This window comes from Protopterus annectens, chromosome 13.part0 (genome assembly GCF_019279795.1).
Source record: "Protopterus annectens isolate FY-2018-M chromosome 13.part0, PAN1.0, whole genome shotgun sequence".
Taxonomy (NCBI): domain Eukaryota; kingdom Metazoa; phylum Chordata; order Ceratodontiformes; family Protopteridae; genus Protopterus; species Protopterus annectens.
Window position 1 is genome coordinate 165,409,781 of NC_056747.1, and position 22,672 is coordinate 165,432,452.

Genomic DNA, 22,672 nt, shown 5'->3' on the forward strand with positions numbered 1-22,672 from the left:
TTTAAGCATATGTTTCTTAGGCAAAGACCCTGAAGCACTAGGAGAAACCCCCACTGAAGCTACACTTGGCCTGCCTCTCAAAGAAGTCTTGGAAACAGAAGGGAGGCTCTAACCACCTTAGGAAGAGAGGGAAGAACAGCCACCTGAGAAGCCCCTCAGCCTGGCCTACTTCCTGATAGGATACATCCTGTAACAGTAAAGTCTCTCCTGAGACTCCAAAGAAACACCTGGCACAGCCTCCCGCTCCACTGAGCCTTCCAAAGAACCGGCGCCTGGGACTGTCGGTTCTTCCCCTAGGCTTTGCTGCTTTGTCCTTGCGCTTTTGGCGAAGCCAGCCGGAGCATCCGACGGCATTTTATAATTACAACGCTTCCCAAACACTAACCTGGCACAGTCTAACCTTCTCTTAATAGTGCGTTTGTTAAATCTAGCACAAGAGCGGCATCCAACAACGCCGTGCTCAGGCCCTAAACAAGGTATACACAAAGTATGATAATCCCTATGAGGTATCTGTTTCCCACAAGAAATACAGTTATTCACTTTTTCTGACATCCGGTTAAATACTGAGGCAAGAAAAAACAAAATAATCCCCAACGGGGTACTTAGCCAACTTTGATTCGGTCTGAAACTCTGACTTCAGAAACTTTCAGAACGCCAACCTGCACTCGCAAAATTGCTTCTGCATCGGACCATGCGGCAAAAAAGACTGAGGATATGACGTCGGTCATGCGCATTAGTACCCTGACGTACTGACGTCAGTCTAATGCGCCCTGACCGACGTCAGCCATATACTTTGGTATTCGGGCCGACTGGACAGCGGACTACCCAATAGTTAGGACTGCAGCAATGTGGAATGAAGAACATCCTGTAATATCTATCAAGTTTTCTGGGAGCAGGAGGTAGAGAGTCAGGGGCCAAGCTAGATTTCGAAACGGCATCAGCAACAATGTCCAGTACAGGAGGGATAGCTAAAAGCCTGCGTTAGGGCAGGAGTAAGAAATCTCTAAGCCTCTTTTTAGAATCAAAGTAATCCTGGCTTTCCCAGTGGAAAAGTTCCTTAAGAGTATGCAAGGTTTTGTCAAAAGAAAAACCCTCTGCGGGTGAAGCAGAGGGAATACAGTCCTCTGCATCAGAATCCTCACAGGTAGATAAGGGTAAATCCTGGTCATCAGAGGAGACAGAAATTTCAGAATCCTGGTCAGAAGTATCATAAGCAAATTCAGTCCTAGGTCTCTGGGGGGGGGGTTGGCTTCCCAAGATTACAATAATAAGATCTTCAGCCATTCTTATCATTTGTTTTTAGGCATAGAGGCCTGACCATGCGGTCTGGTCATTGGTTTCCTAGGCATGGTTCGAGTTTTAGGCCTGGAAGAAGAAGAAGATGGCGTCTGTTTAATATGCAAGCCAGTAGGCCTGAATACACACTCAAGAAGCAGGTGCCTGCACAGTGGCTCCGGACCCATCCAAGGTAGAGACATCCGTAGGTTCCACAGATGAAACTTCTCGCGGCATACCAGACACCAAACGGGTCTCAGTAGAGGCCTGCGAATTTGATGTAGTGGGTATCAGGGGCTGCAAAAGCACCTCACTGAGTACTGGCGACTAGCTTAGGAGAAGCGTCGTCGGCAGCTCTGGACCTAGGCGGCCTGTCTCTATTTATCTCTGTGTTTTTTTGGAATATCGGTAGTCGGGTGGCTTACCAAAAACATATCTGGATAATTGAACCGAGTACCAAAATATTTAGAAGCGAAAATATACAGACGGCGAACAGTTCGTGGTTTACATAAGGCACAAAACTGACAGCGAGGTAAGTCGTGGTCAGGGCCTAGGCAGGGAATACAGTATGAATGAAAATGTGCACTGCGATGGTGGTGCTGCTGTGGCGTTGTCGCCTCACAATAAGACGCTGTCTGGTTCGATTCTCAGCTACAGTGTCTTCTGCGTGGAGACATGAGTGAATGGGCGTACCTTCATTGAAGGTTGTGCGTCAGGGCTGGTAACTTGGCACGTAAAAATCAGCTACCAATCATTAGCGGACCGGAGTTCCACTGAGGCGACCCCTAACCCGGAAAAGCCGAAAGACACAACATGAGGTATTTGCTTTCCACAAGAAATACAATTATTCACTTTACTGACATCGGTTTAGAGCAAGAATAAGTTTCCCCAATGGGGTACTTAGCTTTAGTTGAAGACTTCGGTTCTGAAACTTGAAAATGAAAATTTCAGGATTCGGCCGACCAGCACTTGCGAACTGCTTCTGCTTCGGGCACCGCACGGCAAGGAAGACAGATGTAATGGCATCGGCTGCATGCCTTATACCCTTGACTACCTGACTTCATGGAAGATGAGACAGCAACCGACACAGGAACCAAGACTTTGATAATAAGGCCGACTGAGGGCTACTGCAAGCAGATAACCCAAATGTGATGACTGCAACAGTGAAACATGAAGGACATCAAGTAAGCCCGGGGATATAATTGGAGTTAGTTAGCCCCGCTGCGCTCGGGCTCACTACACTCCCCTCCCTGCCCCCTAGTCCGACCCACCCCCACTAGTGCTACATTTCAACTAAACTTAGCCACCCCCCTCATGCTACCCACCAATCACTGAATCTGCCCCACCCCTGTACCCATTTCCTTCTCTTCCACTATTCCACATCCTGTAAAGCACAGTCTTCCATCTAACTACCTTACAAACACCACCTCTCATCATCCACCACACGGACCCCACCCCAAGCAGATCTCTCACTCATGACCAAACCCGACCAAACCATGCCCAAACTACCCAAATCCACATACATACACCTCTTACTATTGCTCCTAGGTTATCCACCCTCCCACTGCTAACTTCTATCACCAACCACCAAAAACAACTTAATTTTATCTACATACCAAGAAGAACTACTTCCACTAACATTATTACAACACACCCTTTTACTCAACTAGTCCCATATCACTACCAAACCTTCTTTATTCACCATATGCACACGATTACAGCCATCACACTACCAGTCCCAAACAACTATAAAGAACTTTAAGATCCTAAACAAACTACTCAAACTCTATAATAAAACAAAGAACACTCCTCAGGGTAGACGTCCCACTGCAAGTAAGTTCGATAAATAATCCAAATAAAGCCAAGCAGCAGAGACAACCATGCAGCATCAAAAACGCCAGAGATTCAGTTATAAAAATAGAACTTTAATGTGTACACTGGTAAGCACTTTCACTTGCAGCTTCTTCAGACCATTACTGAAATCACATACTCTTAACAGCTCTCTCTAATATATTCAAAAACAGCCATTCAAAGCTTTCAAGCAATTATTCAATCACTAACAATAGTAGAGTTAAAGCAACAATGCTACAATTAGACACTCTGTGTTCATTATTGAGAGCAGAGTTATACTATGCATAACAAAAAGTGCGTATCTACAAATAAATGTACACTAGTTTAGATAAAATACATAAATTAATTAAAACTTTCAACTACAGAATTTCATAATCTATATATATATATATATATATATATATATATATATATATATATGTGTGTGTATATAATGTATGCATACATAAAAATTCTGTCCACAAAAAAAGGTATAGAAACATTTCACAACACTTCACATACATTAAAACTAATGAACCTGTCTAACATAGATCCTACCCAGTTTGGCTTTGTTAAGGGCAGATCCTGCCTCTTAAACCTGGTTGATTTCTTTGAAACAGTCACCAAGGCCATTGATGATGGGAAGGTGGCCCACACAGCCTACCTGGACCTCGCAAAAGCCTTCGATACAATACCCCACTCGGGCATTATAGATAAGCTCACCAGCTTAAATATAAATCCTTATGTCACTAGATGGGTTGCAAACTGGCTCAAGGACAGAACCCACATGGTTAGAATTGCTGGAGCCATGTCAGACTCCAAACCAGTTACAAGTGGCGTCCCACAAGGCTCAGTCCTGGGACCTCTCTTGTTCGGTATATATTTCTCGGAGGTACAGGCCAACACGGAAGGACTGTGGCTGACCAAGTTCGCAGATGACTGCAAACTGGGCGCCATAATCAACTCTCCAGCCGACACAAGCATCCTCCAGAAGGGCCTCATAGAAACAGACAACTGGTGCCAGAGCCATGGCCTCAAGCTAAATGCCAAAATGTGTATAGTCATCACCTTTGGCAAAAACAAAGTGCCCACAAATTACCACATAGGTGGTAATCCATTAAGTACAGAAGAAGTAATTAGGGACCTAGGCACCCAAGTTGATAGCAATCTCTCATTTGACAACCACGTGGCCAAAGTGGTTAGAAAAACATTTTATATAGCCCACCTAATCATGAAGGGATTCACATCTAGATCAGGGAGGTCATCGCCTCTTTACTCATCCCTCATCAGGCCCATAATTGAGTACAATGCCCCTTTTGGGATGTACCTTAACAGACACCTGCAGCAACTGGAAAGACCTCAAAAGTACCTCACTAAGAGGATCAAAGGTCTCAAACAGATGCCATATGCTGCCCAGTTAAAGAAACTCCAGCTCTACTCAGTGGCATACCGCCTGCTCAGAGGCGATCTGTGCCGGACGTATAAAGCCATGTCCAACCCGGAATTAATGGACATGCTGCACCTCAGAAAATCCAAATCCCATCAAGCTACGTGCTCGAGAGACTTGAACCTCAGCACTGAAATAAATAGGACATGCTGGAGGGACAGACTCATAACCCAGAGGCTCCCTTCACTCTGGAATAAAATCCCAGTCCAGGTTAGGCAGAGTCCCTCTGACTCTCTTCAACAGGAATCTTGATGAGTGGATGGGAGTTCGTAGGTTTACCCCGGGTATCACTTCTGTGTCACTGTTAGACAGAGGCACAGTATACTAACCTTGAAAAAGGGCATAGCAAAATTAATTTAAAATGGGTGGCGAAAGCCAAACACACTCCGGCTAGGCTTATAAATGCCCTAGGGCAGATAGCCTAGTATGAACCTATGAACCTATAGATTCATTAAGCACATCAAAAATTCCATATTGCCTAAGCAAGTATAAGGAGCGGAAAACTCAGCTGACATGTAACCTCCTGGACTTCAGGATAGGTTTCAGGGAGGCTCTCTCATTCAATCCTCTCCCTCTATCTGTTCTAAGCCTTAATGTACATTTCATTTCCCTCCTTTCAGTGCAATTTCTAATATCTACTTCCCTGGCAAGGGGTATTATAATATCTATTACCATAAATTTAAAATTGTGGTCTTCTCCTTCTGCTATTACATGCTTGGCAAGAGCATTCGAGGAGGATCTAATCCTGATGCCATACAGATGTTCCCTTATCCTATTTTTAAGCATCCTGTCGGTCTTGCCAACATAGAAGGACCGGCAGGTATCACATACCTCAAGATATACTACATGTGAGGTGGTACAATCTGCCAAAATAGCAAAGCTATAACTCTGCCCTGTATCCGAGTGCACAAATGTACCACTTGGATCTAGGTATCTACAGTAACTACATTCTCCACAAGGAAGTGTACCCATGCCTTGCTTATATCTAGAGTCATGCCTATCAAAGGGTTGACAAAGAATCCTTTTTAAGTTGGGTTTATTCTTAAACCCAAATCTCAGTATGTCACCCACAATTATTCTTAATATCAGGGTTGGTAGTTAATATCCACCAATGTTTACTAATTATATCATAAACTATCTTAATATCTGTAGTGAAGAACATGGGTACCCTAACCTCATTAGAGTGAGTCACAGGGATGCTCCTTGTATCATGTTCAAATCTATTGGAAAAGTGGGGGCTGGCTCTCCCTTGTCTAAGGAAATCTAATTCATATAACCATCATTGATTTCAACACTACTATAGCCTCGCTTCATGAGTCTTTCCTTTAGGGTATTCAACTCTGAGCGGAATCCCACATCAGATGCATTTAGCCAGGAGACTCTCATCCCTTGCCCTTTAACTATGTTCTTAAATGTATAATGAGGGTGCATACTGCGTCTGTGTAGGATGGTGTTCTTGTAACATTTTCCTATAGACGCCTGTGTTGATACATCCATTCTCTAGTCTTTCAACATAAACATCCAAATATTCTATTTTATTAAAAGAGAATGCCATCGTAAACTTGAAATAATTAGTTATGCTATTCATATTCATAATGAAGGTGTTTAATTGATCAATGGCCGTGGTCCAAATAAAAAAGACATCATCCATGAAACAACTATAAAAGGGGATATGTCTCCTGAAGGCATCCATAGAGAACAAGTGATCTTCCTCCCAGAGGGCCAGGAACTTGGCGTAGCTATTGGCACAGGATGTGCCCATAGCTACGCCATCACGCTGTAAATACATGACCTGGTCGAACAGGAAGATGTTGTTCTCAAGGACAACCTCCAGGAATAAACTTATCAAATCTATTTGTCTTTCCCCATACTCATTTAGGACTTAGCTTTTTCCGAGTCATGGTAATTTAACAGATATTTTAACTGATGTTAAGATGTTCAGTAGGAACATCATGCTAAAACTTGAGTTTGGTGATAGTAACATGAACATTCATCAACTTTTAAAAAAACTAGCCTATATGTGCCGAACAATCATTTATTAGTAGAGGCTTTTTATAAACTAGTTGAGGATGACTTGCATAAATGCTTTAATATTGAGAATTCTAGGAGAGGAGGGAATAAAATCAAATATAATTTGAGTTTTAAGGAACAGAAAGTGTTGAAAAGATTGCAGGATAAGAATATTGTCATTAGACTGGCCAACAAAGGTGGGCCAGTTGTAATTATGGACAGGGATGGCTACCAATGTTCCATGAAGGATATGCTCAGTGATTCCAAATACTATACTGTCATTAGTAATGTACAGGTTAATGCCCTGAAGCACAGGATCCATATGATGTTGGATGATATGGTCAAAAGCAGCCACATAACCTTAGAGTTATGTAGATTTCTACAAGTAGAGTACCCTGTGATACCAGCTATACAGGGTTTACCCAAGATTCATAAAGATGGGAACCCCCCCCCCCGCCCTATGAGACCCACTATCTCAGGTAGGAGATGGTGCACAGAATCTTTTTCACTGTATGTGGAAAGGTTCCTTCGGCCAGTACTAGATTTAAATCCTGTGGTTCTGAAGGATACTAGGCAGTTTCTCCTGGACCTATATAGCTTTACGAGTGATCTAGATTTGGGTATGAATTTACTTTTTGTCACCTTAGATGTTCAATCTTTATTTACTGTTATTCCCACTAATGTAGGCATTGAATCCATTAAACACTATTTAATTAGACACAGTGAGTATGGGGAAAGACAAATAGATTTGATATGTTTATTCCCGACGGTTGTCCTTGAGGACATCATCTTCCTGTTCGACTAGGTCATGTATTTACAGCGTGATGGAGTGGCTATGGGCACATCCTGTGCAAATAGCTACGCCAACATGTTCCTGGCCCTTTGGGAGAAAGATCAGTTGTTCTCTATGGATGCCTTCAGGAGACATATCCCCTTTTATAGTTGCTTCGTGGATGATGTCTTTTTTATTTGGATCGGGACCATTGATCAATTAAACACCTTCATTATGAATATGAATAGCATAACGAATTATTTAAAGTTTACGAAGGCATTCTCTTTTAATAAAATAGAATATTTGGATGTTTATGTTGAAAGACTAAAGAAAGGATTTATCAACACAGGCGTCTATAGGAAAAAATGTTACAAGAACACCTTCCTACACAGACGCAGTATGCACCCTCATTATACATTTAAGAACATAGTTAAAGGGCAAGGGATGAGAGTTTCCCGGCTAAATGCATCTGATATGGGATTCCGCTCAGAACTGAATACCCTAAAGGAAAGACTCATGAGGCGAGGCTATAGTAGTGTTGAGATCAATGATGGGTTATATGAATTAGATTTCCTTAGACAAGGGAGAGAGCCAGCCCCTACTTTTCCAATAGATTAGAACATGATACAAGGAGCATTCCCTGTGACTCACTCTGAGGTTAGGATACCCATGTTCTTCACTACAGATAATAAGAGTTTATGATATAATTAGTAAGCATTGGGGGATATTAACTACCAACCCTGATATTAAGAATATTGTGGGTGACATACCAAGATTTAGGTTTATACAAAAAAAAAAAAAAAACAAATAACGCTGATCCCCTGTGCCTTGACATGCTGATGGATACAAGGCAAATAAAAAAAGATGTACCTTAACACTGATTTAATACTAATAAAATCATTTAAACCTGGTGTGTTTGAGGCATCTGCATATAATTGCCACCAGGTTTCTTTGTAAGACAAAAATCCTTTAGGATCTCCCCCCTCTAAGGTCCATAGTAATACTGTCAATGATACCAAATTTAAAACTATGTGCGTCTCCACATTGTTTAATGTGCCTATAAAGTACATTATTAACATCCTTGGTCCTAATGCTATATAAATGTGCACAAATGCGCTTGTTAAATTTTCGTTCAGTTTTCCCAATGTAGAATCCCGAACACGCTGCACATTTAGCCAAATAAATCACCCATCTTGTATTGCAATTTCCTTGTTTAAACTTAATATTAGTCTTGTTTATATTATCTAATACTGTACATATTTTTTATTTATAACAAATATATATATATTTTTAGGAATATTTTATTAGTTTTATAATTTTCCGGGTATATATGTATAAAACAATTTTTCATGTTTATATTTACCTGATTTGTATACAATGCATGTTTATTCTTGACTTTTTATGGTTATTTGAACTATTAGTAACTATTAGTATACAGGAAGTTACATTTTAAGCGTATCACTTTAAATGGTACACTTTAGATGGTATACTTTTGGCGCCAAAGAAGTTATTTAAATTTGAGATGTGTTAATGGATTTGTATGTAATTCTGAAGAAGCTCGCAATAGAGCAAGTGAAAGCGCTTAACTTTGGTCAATAAACAAGAATATTGCTCTTTTTTTGCCTTGTATCCATCAATGTGTCAAGACACAGGGGATCAGTGTTATGTTTTTTTTTTTTTTTTTGTATAACACTAACGCTGAGAAGATTTAGGTTTAGGAATAAACCCAACTTAAAAAGGATTCTTTGTCAACCCTTTGATAGGCATGACTCTGGATATAACAAGGCATGGGTACACTTCCTTGTGGAGAATGTAGTTACTGTAGATATCTAGATCCAAGTGGTACATTTGTGCACCCGGATACAGGGCAGAGTTATAGCTTTACTATTTTAGCAGATTGTACCACCTCACATGTAGTATATCTTGCAGTATGTGATACCTGCCGGTCCTTCTATGTTGGCAAGACTGACACAATGCTTAAAAGTAGGATGAGGGAACATCTGCATGACATTAGGATTAGATCCTCCTCGAATGCTCTTGCCAAGTATGTAATGGCAGAAGGAGAAGACCACAATTTTTAATTTATGGTAATAGATATTATAATACCCCTTGCCAGGGAAGGAGATAATAGAAATTGCACTGAAGGGAGGGAAATGAAATGGATATTAAGGCTTAGAGAGAGGATTAAATGAGAGAGCATCCCTGAAACCTATCCTGAAGTCCAGGAGGTTACATGTCAGCTGAGTGTTCCACTCCATATACTTGCTTAGGCAATATGGAATTTTTGATGTGCATAATGAATCTATGTTAGACCGGTTCATTAGTTTTAATTTATGTGAAGTGTTATAAAATGTTTCTGTACCAAAGTTTGTGCACAGAATTTATATGTATGCATACATTATATACATATATATTTTTTATGAAATTCTGTAGTCAAAGTTTTAATTAATATATGTATTTTATCTAAACTAGTGTATATTTATTTTTAGATATGCACTTTTTGTTATGCATAGTATAACTCTGCTCTCAATAATGAACACAGAGTGTCTAATTGTAGTGTTGTTGCTTTAACTACTGTTAGTGATTGAATAATTGCTTGAAAGCTTTGAATGGCTGTTTTTGAATATATTAGAGTGAGCTGTTAAGAGTATGTGATTTCAGTAATGGTCTGAAGAAGCTACAAGTGAAAGCGATTACCAGTGTACACATTAAAGTTCTACTTTTATAACTGAATCTCTGGTGTTTTTGATGCTGCATGGTTGTCTCTGCTGCTTGGCTTTATTTGGATTACTCAAACTCTATCTTTACCTCAGAACCCAACACACTAGCTGTGGTGATATACACCCAAACTCAGGTCCACAAAATCTAGGAGCCCCAACCCTCAACCTGAATGACACCCTACTCCACCGAGACAAATCCACGCTCCTCATTTCAAATTTAAATGTCAGAAGTATACTAAACAAAGTCCACAACCTTCATGCACTACTCTCCTTCTATCAACCTGAGACAGTCATTCTAACAGAGACTTGACTTAAACCAAGCAACCACAACAATGAAATCACTCCACCAGGTTACAATACAATTCGCAGTGATAGAACAGGTAAAAAAGGGGGGAGGTGTTGCTATAGTGTATAAATCTCGCCTCATCTTTGAGAAAGTAGAGAACAACCCCAGACCTCGATAAAGTTGAACTCACTCTAACAAAACTAAAGCTTAATGATAGTAAACACATCAACATCATAGGATGCTACATCCCTCCAGGAAACAATATCCCCATTAAAAAAAACTCCTAGAATGGATATCTAACTCCCTCCCACAGGAAAGCATAGTATTAGGAGACCTTAATATTGACTGGCAAAACTGTTCCAGTCATAACCCACTCTTCCATATTAACCTACATGGCCTAAACCAACTCATCACTTCCCCCACATGAACAGACAAGAGAACCAAACACCAATGATACTCGTATCCCACCCATCACTGATATCCCTATCAGGGTGTGTCTACCAGACATCCTGAGTGACCACCAAGTCACATTCTTACTCGGATCAAAATCACCACAACTGACCCAAATATCTACATGCCTAATTAGAAACAAAAAAACACTTCAACCGCTCCAACTTTATAAACGACCTAAAAATGTGCAACTGGACCCCCCTAAAAAAACTACCTCTTAATGAAGTTGTACTATATTTCAATGCTACCCTCCTTTAACACCCTTAACCGTCACGCCCCCTACAGAACAACAAGAATTAAAACTAAATATGCCCCCTGGTTAACCCCAGACACAAAATCGCTTCTTAAAAAAAGAAACAAGGCCTGGACCAACTACCTCAACAGTAAATCCCAATTGAACAAACAAATATATGTTGAACTACATAACAAAGCCAAAAAAACTCACCAAAACAGACAAAACATCTTACTACCAAAAGTTACAGGATAACCACAGGAACAACCCACAAAAAGTTTGGGCTGCAATTAACTTTATTCTACAACCAGGTAAAAGAACTACCCCAACTCCAAAAATAGATACCAACCAAGAAGACCATCCTCACTCAATTTAATAAATACTTTACAGAAACAATCCAGATCCTTGCAAAAAAACAACCATATGACAACATCCCCACCCCTGCAAATCCACCCCCCCACCCCCAACTAACAATTGCCCCAAGTTCAGCTTCCACCCAGAACCAACCAAATCCACTGAAAAATTACTCTGCAAGCTCAAATCAACGTCTCTAGCCACAGATAAATTACCCGCTGAACACCTCCACCTGGCTGCAGAAGCCATATCATATCCTGTCTCCATCCTAATTAACAGATCCACCTCTGAGTGTATAGTACCCAAGCTATGGAAAATATCACATATCATCCCCCTACATAAAGGGGGAACTTCCCTAGAACTCAATGACTACTGTCCTATAGCCATACCACCCATGTATCTAAAATTTTAGAGAGGGTAATACTCAAGCAACTAATGAAATATCTCCTAGAAAATCATCTAATAGCAACACAACATGGCTTTAGACCCTTCCATAACACCACCACCGCACTAACAGAATTCACCAACATTGTCAATACTCACATAAACAATGGACTCCTTGTATCTGCCACCTTCCTTGACTTGTCCAAAGCATTCGATATGGTTAAACACAATAAACTCCTTTCACTAGCAACTCTAAACCTTACCACCCCTGCCATCTCCTGGTTCAAAAACTACCTAGAGGGAAGGAAACAAGCTGTTTTGTGGCAAAAGCAACTCTCCCCCTCCCTACCAGTCTCCCTAGGAGTACCCCAAGGCTCCAGCCTGGGGACACTTCTTTTTACCCTCTTCGCCAATCAGCTCCCAAACAGTATCCCTAAAGCCTCAATAGTGCAATATGCAGACGATACCCCCATAATATGCGCAGCCAAAACAACTGACATCTTTCACTCCCTAACACAAGAATGCTTTTCCCTAGCAGAAACTTGGATTACAAACCAAAGGCTCATTCTGAACCCAAGTAAAACAAAGCTAGTACTTCAGCTCCCACAGAGCCACACCTCCCACTGATTCATCTCCTCCTTTAACAAGACCACAATCACCCCCACAAATCATACCAAACTCTTAGGGGTTGAAATAGATAATCACCTTAGATTTGACCTACATATTTCTATAACCATAAAAAAGTACATAAAAAACTTGGCCTACTTTATCGCAATAAAAAAATTGCTCACTGACCACTCCAAAACTACAATAGCGATGACTTGCCTACTATTCACCCTACTTTATGCCTCCCCCATGCTTACAAATCTCTCCAAATCCGCCCTAAACAAACTTGATAGTTGTTATAAGACAGCCAAATTTGCTACAACCTCTCCCATCAGAACACATCACTGTGAATGCCTAACAAAACTCAATTGGCTAGAACTACCACTACAACTCAATCAACTATCACTAGCCCACTAAATAATATATAACTCTGAAAATACCCCAGCCCTACAAAATCTTTTGCAACCCAATACAACAGCCAGGCCCTTGAGGTCTACCACACAAAACCTCCTCAAAGTAACAAAAATATAACAACGAAGCTGGTAAGTCTGTCTACAGCCACTGTATAGCAAAAACCTGGAATTCCCTTCCTGCCCACATAACTGACAACAAATCTCCATCACAGTTCATGAAACTTGTTAAAACGCACTTTTTGAATAATCGACTGTGCTCCTGTATCCCCCTCTGCCAATGTCTCATTAGAACACTTCACCTAACTTAAGTAACTCTGCTAAGCCAACCATAGTACTGTACCCACTTAGGACTGTTAATCTACTGCTCATCCCATCTCTCCAGGAGTTAGGGAAAACTACCCCAGCAATGTTGTGCTTTCATAAGCAACTAAAGCCAGGAGAAGACATATTGTAAATCAATTGGTTATCCTTCTCAACTAAAACCAGGCAAAGACATATAGTAAATATTTGTTATCCTTCTCAACTATAGCGAGCATCATCCGCTCTCTCGGAGCCTTATACTACGTGTCTCTGCTTTTACTTTGATAGTAAATCTATCAAAGGAATCTTAAATGTAGAAATATCTTCTAAAATTTATTATTATATCGTAGAGAATGAATGTATCCTATCTGTTAGTTAATAAGTATATCAAAGTCTCTTCTATGGAAATTGTATGTCAAAAGTCTGTCCGATTATGTTTTGTAAAAAAATTGTTCTCTTGGAGCTTTTCTCCCCGGGCCTCCACTGAAAATGGACTTTTAATCCAGTTGGACTCTCCCGGTCAACAAATGTAAAATAAAATAAATTTATATATATATATATATATATATATATATATATATATATATATATATATATATATAAGCACTTATGATGAATCCAATTGATATGGAAACGAAAAACAGCAAGAGCTCGTACACGGAGAGTATAAAATAAGTTTAATCCATGATGAATGTTTTTATATAAGTAAAGATATGTGGTTTTATAAGTTACAAGAAATGCATGTACTTTACACAAAATGTCACAAGATGGTGCTACAGAGCTGTATTCACTTCATAGCTTCCGTGTACCTGCCATTTAGATTTATATGAATTTTAAGGAAAATTCCCTTTATAAAGAAAATAACATGACATCCTTATTATATACTACTTGGTTAAACATTTCCTTACCTGCATTGCTTTAAGTACTGATATATACAAGATATTTCAGCTAAAATGGCTTTGTAATCAAACTGTATACATAAGATAATTTTGAAGGTTTTTTGCAGGGTTGAATGTATGTCAATATAAAAACGAACTGCTAATTAACTTAAAAATGAATCCAGCTAATTAAATGTATTCACCGGTTGGTTAATTAATGTCAGAAGACTATATAAAACAAGAGTTTGAAAGTTTTTAGTATGCTGATGAAGTTACATTGTTAACGAAAAACGTGGAGAAATAGTTCAGCGTTTCTCGGTGTATTTGCGTGCCTTTATTGAATAAAGTCAGTTCGTGTGACTCGTTGCTCCTAGTGCTTCTGTTTTTCATTGTGGTCAAGTTGTCAAATTGAGGCACTCATTCTTCCAGTAGATATATATATATATATATATACATATAAAATATACTATGTAAATAGATAATATAAAGTACACACATCTATATATGATATACATACATATACAGGGAAAATGTTCATATAATCAAACATTCATAACACTGGACATTTTTTGCAACAGAGAGAAATGAATGAAACTAATTTGATCACTTCTGCTGGTGTTTGTGCGAAACTGCAATGCATTGAGGATCAGGGAATTTGTACTTTCCAAACTATTGTATGATCTTGGGAGATGATATATATGGTTAGCAGGGGGTAGGGTCTACAGGGGGCTTGTCCCCTGTGTATGTGTGTGTGTGTGTGTGTGTGTGTGTGTGTGCACACACATACATACATATATATATATATGTGTGTGTGTGTGTGCACACATACATACATATATATATATATATATATATATATATATATATATATATATATATATGTGTGTGTGTGTGTGTGCACAGATACATATATATATATATATATATAATATATATATATCTATAATATACATATAATATATATATATATATATATATATATATCTATATACATATATATATATATATAAATATATATATATAATATGCATATATATATAATATACATATATATATATATATATATATATATAAAAAGAAGAGAGTATTGTCCCATCCGTTATGTTGAGTTTCAATAGTTTTGGATCAATGTTTTGCCATTTGATACTTTTGGACTTTAATATTTCAGAGTGCATCCATTTACTTATATAAACCTACACACACAAACAAATACACATTTATCTATACATACAATTTTTTTTTTTTTTTGCAATTACTTTAAGCATCAGCTAGCCATTTAAAATCACTTGACCGTTAATGGAAAAAGTGGCTTTCACTGGGCAAATGGATAGGGGGCAATTAACCTGTGTCAGAGAAACAGATTAACCGCACAGCTGATTAAAGTGGTCCGAGAGCTTTTGTTTAAATTTGAATGAACTTGTTTCATTCCTCAAGTTAAATGAAAGATGGTTCCAGTTATGTGAGTTGAATTTCTTTTTCAAACATCAACTGGAAGAAAGTGGGTCTATGGCAGGAGAAAGTGCTGTCAGTTTCAGAACAAAGGAGAAGGGGGTGGTTCCCCATCCTTCTTCCAATCTCAGTCACTGTTCTTACTGCACCTCTTTCACCTTGCCTTCTGCTTTCACCTTTGTAAAAGGTGATGCATGTGGTCCATATGCTCCTTTTCATTACTGTAGTGCAAGTTATTCATCATGCTCTAGTATATGTAAGATCATACAGGGCTTTAACCTTATATTTTTCCTTTCCCTTCTTTTCTTCTTCTAACCTCTCCTGTAACAGAGTGTACATACTACAGGCTGCCTCTGGATCAACCACTTTCTCCCAGTTTCCCCTAACAAACACATTTGTTTAGAATTGGACCTTCTTGTAGTGCCCCGTTAAGAGTTCGCATCTCCTCCTGACGTCACCTATTTGTGCCCTGCATCGTGTTCCCCCATTCTCATGCTATACCACCTCAGTCCCTCTCAGTCATGCGGCTGCAACCCCTTTGCCTATACTCTCATCTCACAACCCCTCCACCTTGCGACTATTTCTGCCACTTCTGGGCTCCTTCTGCATTAAAACTTCCCCACAAATATCTATTCCTGGAACCCAGTAACCATCTTCTGGCTTCTAACATCCCGTAAATATCCAGTTCCTTTTTAGGTGCTTTCAGCTGCATCCCACTGCTCCCGCCCTGCATTTCCATCAATCACACAGCTGCCTTGTACATCTAGTCTACTGCTCTATCCTCGGCTTCTGCCTAATCTTTCCTCAGTCCTGCCCTTCTTTTCCAGTTCCCTTTGTACCCAAAACTCGCACTTTTATGAGCACAACTCTAATGCTTCCAATATCCTAGTGTTTCCAGGTACCTGCAGTAATTTTCTAGTTTAGAAAGGTTTTATAAACTGCGATGGTGGTGCTGCGGAGGTGTTGTCGCCTCACAGTAAGACGTTGTCCGGTTCGATTCTCAGCTAGAGCATCTTCTGTGTGGAGACATGCGTGAATGGGCATACCTTTGTTGAAGGTTGTACGTCAGGGCCAGCAACTTCAGCACGTAAAAATCTACTGCCAATCATTAGCGGACCGGAGTTCCGCTGTGGCGACCCCTAACCGGGAAAAGCCGAAAGACACAACAAAAAGAAAGGTTTTATAAACAAGTTTCTCTCATTCTAAGTGTTTAGGTTTCTTCTGCTGTTGTTTGTTATGTGATGTGATGTGATGTGCTCATAACTTCCTTTTGTAGTTTTGGTCTTAAATGTCACCCTCCTGCCTAACCTTCTGTGTGCACCTCCTGCTGACCTTTTCCTGGTTATTAGTGCACATAGTGTTGTTGCAACATAGCACTTGATTCTCAACACTGGTCCATAGCAGGAGTGCCTCCTATGAAGGGACTGCATGTATTCCTTGTGTACATCTCTGTGGCTTTTCACCTGGGAATCCATTTTCCTCACACATCCCAAAGTCATGCCATATTGGACTGAATAAGTGTTCCATGTATGCTGAAATAGGTTGGCACTCCATTCAGCATGATTATCTATACACTGTATGCTTCGACTGCTAGGACAGGCTGTGGCACTCATGACCCAGCACTGGATTCAGCATGTAATCAGAGGATGAGTGAATTAAACTGAAACATCCTCCTTTGGCAGTGAGATTTCTATTCCTGTTAGTCTTGGCTAAGATAATTAAAGTCTTGTTTCACCTGGAGCTTACAGTTTACCATGTGATTTCAGCTATACCTGCCCCCTTATCTTAGTGGACTTGAGTTTTATCTCCACTTACTATACCTATGAAGTCTGCATACTCTCTTCTGTACGTCTTTTCTTCTGCTGATCTGATTTCCTTGAACTTTTCAATAACTTGCTAGTTGTTCAGCTAGTATAAGTTTTGTCCTTCTGGTACAAGTTGCTGCTGACTAGGGTTTGCATTACACTAGTTCACTTACATTATAAGTAAATGATTAAATAAAAATTAAATGCAGCTTTCTTCAAACCTCTACAATACAGTGACTGTCTACACACTTAACATATGCCTACTTCATGTGAACAGCATGTGCCCCATCACTAATCAATTCTACATCTCCTTCACTACCTTGGACTGAGCATTAACTTACATTTCTGTTACCCTTGTTGGCAGGCTCTGTTTTCATCTCCTATCACTATTCTGTGATCCTCCTAGAAACAACTGCTGTTCTGTACTTCAGTTACTACCCAATACTAGCTGTGCAACATGCTTACTAAAGAGCCTACTACCACAAGCATTTTTCAACACAACTTCTTAAAGAGCTTGCAGTTTCTAGTGCTACTTGAAGCTTCCAATCTCCAAAGCTGAGTTTTCAATTCAAAACACCTCAACGTTTAAAGCTATGAACAGATTTACTACTACTCTATTTTAGTTTCTGAAATGCTCCGTTTCAAACCAAAATGGTTTCTGCTCCTGCCAGCAGCAGCTCAGTTTCAGTGCATCATGGTTACTTTTTAATGTTGCTTTTAAGTTTATACTGCATAATTTCACCTGCTCTTATTAAACCAGTTCTAGTTATTACTGCTTCAGTTCCCAGCAGCATATCTGTCACAAGCACCTCAAATGCAGTCCTAAAAAAATTCAGTTTCCAACAAATTACCCCAAGCAACGGTCAATTTTTATACAAAGGTTCAGAGTTAAAAAAAATAAATTAAAATAGTGCCAGACAGAGCGAACATTAGTGCCTGAACAGAGTCAACTGGTTTACCCTACTCTGACCTTGAAATGAGTTCTTAAAAATCACTGATAAAATTTAAACTTCATGCCACAAGATCCTGGTTGCTTAAAACCATTTTATCTGCATATTTTGATTTACTCTGCAAATCACTGCAACAACTCATTTTTCTTACCTTCTCAGCATTGGAACGGATGCATCGAATAAAGAAGGGTTCTGCTCTTCCGAGAGTTTCCATCAACTTACTGAGTGAAGTCTGTAATTAAGGAAAAAATTATTATTGTACTCTTATCAAAGCCTGTGAGAACTGCATATAAATTACATTAGATATTGTTTCACAAAGAATCAAATTAGAAGTAAAAGTCAGTTACCACAGTGACAACAATGGCGCAAGAACAAAGCATGAGAGCATGAGCATACTAAATCCCAGCTACAGGCTCAAGTTGTAATGATGTTGCAAGAATTACTACTACTTAGCACTCCGGCTGCAAATCCTGCCCCAATCCACATAATATTATGTAAGGTATATTACCCAGTTTTGGCCAAGACAAACAGGAGTACTGTGGTGACTACTATACAACTTTAGTATGACTGTGTAGTAATCTGGCTGCAGGAAAAATAACGGACAGGGTTACCACTCATTGGTTACTGTCTTGAATAACATACCTCTGCCAAGTGTAGCCCAACAGCAGCACCTCAGTTTATTGAGGTCACATGCTATTTTGTAATGCTTTGCAAAAGTGCTCAACAGTGACTAGCAACTGTACAAACATGTAAGAAGAATTACAAAAAGGACACTTACATTAAATATACACAGAGCAGGGTTGAATGTGGGTTAGGATAATTTGTTAGAATTTTGCAGTGCTTGTTAAAACAGAAGACAATGCACTGGGGAGGCCACCTAGAATGTCACTTATCTCAGTGAAGGAAATAAAGACATGGCCATCCTTTCTCATGAATATTGCCTTATCTTTTCATTTGTGGAACTGCATGTGTACAGCCATGCAAAGATGATAATCTCTTTGGCTGAAGTTCTTTGAGAAGAAAACTGTCAAAAAGTTATCAGGCTTAAGGCTTGCTATGCTAGTGATCGGCACTCTACATGTCTATCACTGTGTTATCCTCGGTTTGTACTAGAAAGAGACTGTAGCATCTTGGGGATTTCTCTTTTGCCTGAGACAGTGAGATGTTGGAGATGGCTTATTATGTAAGCAACAGAAAGTGTGTGGGGTGGGGCATGGTCTGTTCCCCTGCAAAAATGATTTTAGTGATTTATCAATCCTGACTGTATATCACTGTCAAGTGATTCCAACAGACTGTGATCATTACTATGTGAATCAGTGAAAGTTCAACTGGACTTTCACTGGATTTTTCTGAATCGGTGACAGTTCTATTGGACTTTGATTGCATCTGCAAACTGCTTTCTGTAACCACTAAGGCATAATGGAGGGACTGGTAAACTGTAACCTGTATTTTACAGAAGATAAGAAGGCTCACAGATAAAGCTTAAAATGCAGAAACCTGCCCAGTTAAGGAAACTGCCACAAAAACAATGCATTTTAAGAGAAGAACTTTCATTGCTCAGAAGTGTTGCGCTCAAATTGAGGAAAAGTAAGCTTCTCCAAAAAGAAATAAGTATTCCAAGGAGAAATGGGTTTCTTACCTATGGCTGAATAAAGTGCCGTGGTGAAGTTCTTCACAAACTAAGTGTAGCTAACACCTGGAATGTTGACCAATAAAGAAGTCATAAAAACAGCTAAATTATCACAAAAACACAACATCAAAGACTAAAAGAACAAAAAATGCATTAGAAAGAAAAAGGGATCCATGTCTAAAGCCCAAATTAAATCTCCATTTATTCCTGTTATGTCTTCTGATGAGGAATGCCACTGGGAAGAGGAAATGGAAATCTCTAACAGTAACAATGTTTGATATGATTTGTTATTACTGTATGACCTACGAAAGGCAGGAGCTGGAAAGAAGCCAGGTTTGTAAGGCTTGCAGTAATCATTAGGAATGAAAGGTGTACAACAGAGTTTTGTGTGTGCTAAATGTAACTGTTGACAGTTACAAGGAGCTATCCACTCTGATGGGTGAAAAGTTTATTTGTGGACACAGGTAAGCAGCCCCTGCTGATGTGCCTTCAGTGCAAACAATGGTAGAGGTACGGCCAAAGGGTAAGGTCTTGAGATGGCAATGACTGGCATTTGAAACTGCAAGTCTTAAGTGCTTCATAACCTTTACAAGCTTATAAATGTCATTAACAGAAAGGTAAAGACTATGCCACAAACACAAAACAGACTAGTGTATTCATATTCTGTACCTGAAATCAAATTGTTTTTTTGCTGGATTCTGTCCCCCTGCTGCCCACTGTCCAGCATCTCTTCTCAGCTAATAAATCTATTCATTACCTCATCACCAAAGATGACAATCAGTCAAGAGTGGCTATTATGTAGGCAGCTATCAGGGAATGGTTGAGGTTTTCTGTTTTTTACTGCCCTGCATTCTGCATACACAGTCATGCAAGGGAAGGGGTGTGCAATGGGCTGTTTTCGCTGGATGTTCTGGGAGTGATGCTACCAGCAAAAAGACTGCCCCAACAGCCCTGAATACAGTGCAGTGGTTTATCTCGTCTCCACCAGAAAAGTCGGACCATCCCAGCATGCTACTGACTGCATACATGACAGAACCCCCACCCCAGTGAAGCAACTGGGCAAGTTCCTTCACTCTGCTCCACTGCCCGTCTCCTCCACTGCTACAGGCTCAAATTGAACCCTGGCACCTATGTCGCTATCAGGGTTATACTATCACAGAACCAAGGTTCTAATATTTTTGTTACCTGATGTGATGTTGAATATTCTTTCTAATGTAACTTTTTACTGAGCAATTGTTTGCAGTTCTATGCTGAGAAGTAGGATTTTTATAAGGGCCACTGCTCATAAGCCACATCTGGCACTAGACTCCTCTTAATGGCCACTGCTCATACGTCACATTTGGCTTAAGCGTCTCTGCCCAAATTAAGCATTCCAGTCTGCCTTCCAAGGAAGATGGGTTGTAGTGTCAGGGTAATGTTCCTACATGTAATCAACATTCTGGAAGATACCCACTAATGGTGGAACTATCCAGTACGACTGTAATGCAATCCTGAAGCCGTTTGGGGGCCTCCTTTGGGGTGGTAGCACACCACCTGTGGGTCACTTAATTCTCTTCAGCATTAACTTAAAGATATTCACAAAACTTAACTGCCAATGGTTAATGGAGGCAATTTATGAAGCTTCTAAATGGTTGAAATTTTGATTGCATTTTTTTCAGGAGGTGAAAGGCATTTAAGCCACTAGATTGTATGGTAACAAAAACTACACTAGCCTCTTAAGATATGCTGGCTTAATCCATTAGTCCAAGGAAGAGCATGCCCTATTTTTTGTACAAGGCAAACCTCTTGGAAAATTATGGAGATAGATGATGAAGGGAAGCAGGAAAGCAAAAAAAGTGAGGAAAACTGTGGTCTGGACTGCAGGACCTCGCTGGAGTTAAGTGGACCTCACTATTAAGACAAAGGGAAACTACAACATTCACATGTTGAAAAGCTTGTTAAAGAATCAACAGGTTCCAGAAAAATCAGCCCCTGTGAAATAGGCACCTGTCAAACCAGAAATGAGTCAACTTATCAGGTAGGCAAACAGGGACCTGCTGTAGTTGGTATATAAGTTGGAAAGTGTGGAGTGAGGGTCTCTCCTCACATTGGGGGGTATGGGGGCTCCCCCCCCCAACAAGAGAGACTGCTTTTGAGATTGTTGAAAGTGTTTTTTGGCTTTTTTTTCTGACAAAACTGGAATCAAGTGAAAGACATTTGGTAAGCCAACATGATTCCAACAAACGACAGTGGGGCTCCTACCTGCTGTACCAATGTTAACCACATCAGCATGCATGCATTTTTAATTTATTATTTCAGTGATCAAGTTAGTCCCACAATTTCCAGGAACAGTCCAAGGTGAAGTTACTATTCTTCTTGGAAGGGAACCGTGGCGAGTGCTACAGGACAGGAGAATGGAAGGGAACGAATGAAGATGGTAGAGGCCAAATCAGACAGTAAAACAAACATGATAGTAGTCCTTACATGCTTCAGACAGAAATTATGGCTACGCCTATCATTACACTGGTGGATTACATGATGTATTTCAAGACAGAGATTGTAGTAGGAGATCATCTTTGGGTACAGAAATTGAGTGAACTGGGTAAGATGATAAATAATGGATGGAAATACAGCAGACTGAAAATACAGATACTAAAGATGGCTCTATTATATGTTGTTTTATCAGTGATGAAAGGTAATGCAGTTCATATAATAGATACAAAAAAGATGCAGGTGTGTGCCAGGTTCAGAAGGACTTCGGCATAGGTTGTTTTTGTTAAAAACTACTCAGTAGTAAAGGCAGCAGGATTTATAACAACCAAAAGGAGGATGTGAACAAAGGGCTGAAAATGGATAGGTATGTGCTGTTGGAAAACATTCGTCTTTAAAGTGGCTGAAGTAA

The 22,672-nt window shown here is 39.7% G+C and overlaps 1 protein-coding gene across 1 annotated transcript in view; it reads right to left on the minus strand.

The window, feature by feature from the left end:
- The window catches only part of MYO9B (myosin IXB), a 1,188,949-nt gene that overhangs the window by 592,910 nt on the left and 573,367 nt on the right, over positions 1-22,672 (minus strand). Inside the window, exon 17 of the mRNA XM_044054768.1 lies at positions 18,313-18,393. Coding sequence (XP_043910703.1) covers positions 18,313-18,393 — 81 coding nt within the window. The remainder of the gene's footprint in view (positions 1-18,312; positions 18,394-22,672) is intronic.